General features: G+C 41.2%; 1 protein-coding gene across 1 annotated transcript in view; it reads right to left on the reverse strand.

The window, feature by feature from the left end:
• Positions 1-6,000, reverse strand: part of DSCAM (DS cell adhesion molecule) — a 404,908-nt gene that overhangs the window by 165,451 nt on the left and 233,457 nt on the right. The window contains 2 exon segments of the mRNA XM_035896452.1: positions 3,854-4,129; positions 4,943-5,239. Coding sequence (XP_035752345.1) covers positions 3,854-4,129; positions 4,943-5,239 — 573 coding nt within the window.

The raw sequence follows: 6,000 nt of genomic DNA on the forward strand, positions 1-6,000 counted from the left end.
ATACCAGAAATTAAGTATGTAAGTACAGTCGTAGTCTCTCCCCACCCATCCACCCCCCAGTTAGATAATGTATTACAGGGTGGGTAGTTTTCATGGCTTTTTGTCAGAACTTAGACCTGGCCAATTCATTTGTCTAAATATAAAAAAATAATGCCAAGATGGTTTGATTTCCAAAAAGCTGCCTTAGGACTCGGGCACAGTTCCAGCAGAGCTATGTCTGCCAAGCAGAAACCTGCATATATTCCTGCCAGCTTATCCACTCAGCTCCCAACAGCCAGCTTACGGGAATGCTAGCTTCCAAGATCCAGATTTTGGGACAGAGACAAGGGACAGGCAAAGGATGTGGTGGGGGGTGGCATGTCGAATTATTTGGAGTCTGCAGACCTCTGGGGTAGGTGGCTATGCAGACAAGGGCAACAGTTATTCCTAAAAAATGGGAAGACTGATTTCACGTGGCATCTAATTGATTCTTCTGATCAGCAATGCAAAGAAGCAGCTGGCCTAAGGTCAAATAGCACATAAGTGCCCATCTCACAAGCTTTTGGCTTCCTGACAGCCTGCCAGGTGGGAGGATGCACAGCAAAGCTCTATAAGCCCCACTCTTGGGTTCTCTGGCATCCAGGATTTAGTATTGAAGTTATTGTCAAGAAACTTTCTGTTCTCTTATCTGAGATCTTGTAGTGATTTCTGAAGAGCATCCTCAAGATTTTGCTTTCATTTGGATGTTTGTAAATCTCAAAGTGCTTTACAGACCCGGCAGCTCTTTTGTATTTAATTACATGCTCATGCTGTTGTGTATCTTTATTTGGATGCCGCTTTTAGCAAGCCCTCATCCAAGACAGAACGAGGATGCTTCATGTACTGGAGAGTTTGGAAAGTGGGCAGTAAATGTGGTAGAGGACCGCAGACAAGAAAGGCCAGTTGTATGCATAACGCAGATAAATGCTGCACTGTAGAGTCAAATTCGGTATTTCACCTTTGCCGCAGATCTCTCAGATGATGCTAATTAAATTACTTAAATCTGTCTTTCCCAGGGCGTTTCTAAGCTGGGTGATCTGACTGATATGAAGAAGGAAAAAGAACTCTCAGAAGCAACTTCCAGAGCTTCAAACATACAAATGCTATGTAACAGCAGGTGAACTGGAAAAAAAAAATCAAGCTGTAGGCTTCTGAAATTGAACGTACAAAATTTTGTGGATACTTTTAAGTTCAGTCTGTGCTTTAGTTGCCATTTGCCAAAGCGCTCCTGACCATCCAGGTGGGTTTTGAAAATGAAAGCATTGTTTCTGAAACATTTTGATACCACAGAGATTATAATCTCAGAAAAGCTCATGAGGAAATTGATAATTATGGCTTCAGAACAGAACATGGAGGAAACAAAATACCAAGTAGCAGCTCATTAAGTATCATCTATTCTGAATCACCCTTCAGGTGACTGGTTTGAGGTCATCCAGGAAGCTTGTAGCAGAAATGAGAACAAACCAAAGGACCCACAACATGGAGGATGGGCAATAATTGTCCCTCTCTTTCTCAGGAGAAGAAATAAGTATACTGATGGTATGAGAAGCTGAACTATAAATGAGGAGGTTCAGGCACTGATATTAACCCCCTTTGCAATGTCATATTTCAGAGTACTTTAAACGTCCAGTATGCAAGCTGGGCCATATTTTGTATTTCTTGGAATCAAACATAAGTGCCTGAAAACTCCTCACATTAACTTTGGAATCTGTAAGACGAGAAGACAGCAAAACCATTAATATTTTGAAGCAATGGGCCACTTTTGACTCTCTGCTAATATGTTAGATAAAATCACTATGTAGTTACAGAAGAAAACAGTACATAGCCATCTAAAAAAACCACTGTGGCAATGCTGCCCTCCAGCTACAACCGCAGAACTTTGAGAATTGTTCAGGTCTGACATACAAAGCTCACCTTTGACATTTCAGGCTTAGCATGAGGGCAGGACATTAACCTTATTTTTTAAATAACAATGTCTTGTCAAGGCCAGGGCATGCTGAAGTAGCTAGGGCACTTTGCAGCCGACTTTGGCAATTCCAGATCAATAAGTATGAGCCACACCGACACGTCTGCTTTGTATGTGGTATGGAGGGCTTTCCACACTGCGCCTTGCGCTGCTCCGATCCATCTGCCTTACGGAGCACATGGAGGATGAGGCTGCATCACAGGTGCAGGGCAGCTCAGCCCACCCGCACTCTTCGAATGTGCCGCATGCTTATGCAAGTTATTCAGAGCACAAGCGGTCACTGTTTGAGATTTCTGACCAGCCAATGGCCCCGGCAGCTGAATATCCAGAAATACAGTCGAATAACTTCAAGGAAGTTAAATCACTGACGAAAGCTAGAGTTGAATCAAAATTGATAGAGCTGGAAATCTGCTTTCTGGGGGAGGAATTGCCAAGTTTGAAATTGTAACCTAATGGAATAAAAAACAGCATTGCACCTGAGGTATCAGCTAGCATGATTTAAATGCCTGAGCGGTAAAGATAGACTGCTGGATTTGTTTTGTCTGGCTATGTTCAATTTGATAGTCATTTGAAGAATAGTCCCATTTAAGAGGTAACATTGCACCATGGTGAACTGTCAGTGCAGCAGCAACACAATTAGTAATTTGGCATTCAGATCCAAACTGCATCATTAGATCTGAGATCTTACTGTAACGTCAAGCAACCTACCACATACATGAAAAGAAATGGTGAAATTAGCTTCTTATGCCACAGCGTGTGACCAGTGCCCCTGATGGTCTCAGCTGTATGAGATGTCATGCCTTTCAGAGTCCAAATTGCTAGTGGCTTAAAGCTAATCCCCTAACCTCTTGAAATAATTAGCAATTACATCACTCCAGACTGAAAATAAGAAAGGGCTAAACAAATAGAACAGAATGGAGTTAAAAGATCAGATGTCTGTAACAAAGTCATTTTACCTTGGTGCTCTCCTCTGAATCTTACCTGAGAACAGATATAGAAATCAACCTTCCTTGCTTTCTCTCCTCTCCCCCTCTAAAAAATGCCCAGGAAAAATTTCTAAGAACTTCAGAAACAGTGAAATTACCCCTCAATTCTTCCTACAGGTTCACATGAAGTGCACTATTTAGTGGCCTCATTGCTCAAAACTAGGTGCTGCTATCAGATTTTCTGTATTTTGTGTCCACGTGAATAGGTCTTAACATTGCCAATATCAGAATAGTCAGAGCACAATGCTAAACAATTTCTATTCTCATCTACTGCTGAAGTCTTTCATGTCCATCTGAACATCCTCATTTGGGACTATTTGAATAGATTTTAAGTATCCTATTAGAATTTCAAGTCACATTTTGTTACAGTGCTACCTCTGAACACTCAGAAAAGTACATTTAATAAGAGGAAAGCACGGTTAATGGTTTTAGTTCCTGTCTCTTCTTACTGGCAGAAATGCATTCATTAAAATTCTCATCTTATTTTTTAAAAGCTAGAAAAGTCACTGGCTAATGAAAATGTGAATTCTGTCATCCAGCAGAGAAAGAGTCACCAGTGAAACTCAGGTGACAAAACATTCATCTACTGCCTTAGTTATTGTAGTGAAAACTGCTTGTAGAAGCCTTGTTTAGCAATTCTTCTACTGCTTCTACTTAGAAAGACAGGACTTTGCTAGTTGAATGAAGGAGGTTAAAAGTCAAGAGAGAACGAGACACAGGGACTGATTAGCATCTATGTCATCATTAAAAATAAACACAAATCTGGATTAACCTTCTTAAGTGCTCATTATCTAACTGCCAGCACAATCCTATGCGCGCAATTCTGTGTTTCTATAAAAGACTCAGCCATTAGCTTGGCTCTGGTTTTCCGAGTTGTCCTCACCTTTTACTGTCACATGCACACTCTGGCTCGTGGACAGCTGGGGTTGAACGAGGACGTTGCACGTGTATTCACCCTCATCTACTTCCTTCTGCACATCTGAAAGCTTCAGTGTCCCGTTGTTCTCGAATGCCACTTGGCGATGGTTAAACGGTAGGAGGTTAGAATTCTTGTACCACTTGATGGAGTAGTACGGGTAGCCGATCACACGGCAGTGGATGTAGGTGTCCCGTCCAGCTATTGCTGTGATGTTCTTCATTGGTCGAATGCTTGCTGGCCCTAGGAAGGTAAAAGAAACTCTTGAAAACGATTTACAGGCACATTTGCTTCAGGAAACATGCATACAATTTTTCTGAATATACAAATGTTAACGACATTTACAGATGCAGCTCACACACTTCTTAGCATTTGACAGTCTTTGCTTTTAAGAGCTACTTAAGTAGTTTCCTTAATCTTTATATGCTCTAGTTTTTCCTCACCCTGCAGCATACATACTAATTATGTGAGGGTATATGTTTGCATTATCCAACACTTGCCTGATAAAATCTTTGCTGCATTACAAATTAAAAGGCTGAGAATGATTTAATTAATGTGAAATACTAAAACTCATACAAAGCTAGAATCCTGGCTACACACAAGAACACTGGCAAAGTTAGTTTTTTCCTTTTTTGATGTGTATAAAGTATAATACCATGAGGATGGTTATTATGCCATGTAGAGCTAGAAATGCAAGCTAAAGTACTGTATATATGAATAATTACAATGAATGTTGAACAAGTAAAGGAGGGAAGGAAAAGAAAAAAAACCCATGCACAGCAGGACTAAAGTAAAGAAACTGTGAACTAATAGAGATGAGTATAGGAAAAATAGTCTATAGAACACAAGCCAAAGGGTTCTTCCAACATGTAACCATACCATACACTTTCTAGATGGGGCTGGAGAGGCAGGGTGGGAAAAGAGAGCGAGGAAGAAAAGGAGAGGAAAAACAGTAAGTTGGTTTTGGCATTCCAAGACTCATTTCATCACATGCAACAATCTTCTCCACTACAATGAGTTATGTGTGTTTTTTTGAGGAGCTGATTTGACAAGCACCTCTTACGTTTATTCGAGCCTGGTACAGGACGACTCCAGCAGAGTTGTTGGCAGTACAGCGATAAACTCCACCATCTCGGACCTGAGTGTTAGAGATATTCAGGTAACTGACCACGTTGCCTTCGGAGGTGATGATCTGGCTGATACGATGACTGCCATCCTTCACAATGGGTTCTTCATCCAGCGTCCAAGTGATCGTAGGCAGGGGAGTCCCCTTCACGTTGCACATAAGGGAGACTGGCTCTCCCGGACTCACCACTTTCTCACTGAATGCAGAAATTATTTTGGGAGTTCCATCTGTCAAGGGAAAGAAAAGCAGGAGAATAGTACTTATATGGTGAAAAAGCTTGTTCCCTCTGTCCCAGAGCCTATCGCATGAGCCAAGATCTTTTTTAGAAGCAATGCAAACAATTGTGTTCCAGGATGTAACTCTAATTATTGAGAGAGGGAAACAAATTTTGGTAGTAGAGTACTTAAATGATCCCTTGCTTACTGCAGGTTTCTTTTTCATCTTCTGAGAAGCCTGGTACTGACTCTGCTGAAGGAAAAGCGCTTGAATAGATGGACCAGGGCTCTGCACAGCTATATGACTTGCCAGGTTCTTGCAGAAAAATGTTAAAGCCATACACAGTTTGTCACAAAAGACATACCGCAAAACCTCAACACATTTGGAATTTTTCTTCTCCTGGTAGATTGGAGAAGCTCTCCTTGGAGAGCTAAAGATGAGTCCTGTTGGCAAAAGCCAGGCATAACTTCCATAGACTAATTTGACACTGCTGTGCCAATGCAGTTTAGTCCTGACCCACAATACCACATTTAGAAAAGTATTAAATTAAGCTTTTCTGAATACAGATTGGCAGTAACTGCAGTGATGCCAATTTCTTTCTGTGGTCATTTTGTGCTACAGATAAATATTCCTCTGAAATGAGAGCATTCAAATGCTTTCCCGTGTGATCTGTGTCACACTTCACTCAGCCTCTACCAGGCAAGTGAGTAAAGAGAATGGATGGAGACAGAAACTTTGAGATTGCAAGTAGGGAGCAGGATTAAATAAGGAC

The sequence above is a fragment of the Egretta garzetta genome, unplaced genomic scaffold (genome assembly GCF_000687185.1).
Source record: "Egretta garzetta isolate BGI_Z169 unplaced genomic scaffold, ASM68718v1 scaffold45, whole genome shotgun sequence".
NCBI lineage: Eukaryota > Metazoa > Chordata > Aves > Pelecaniformes > Ardeidae > Egretta > Egretta garzetta.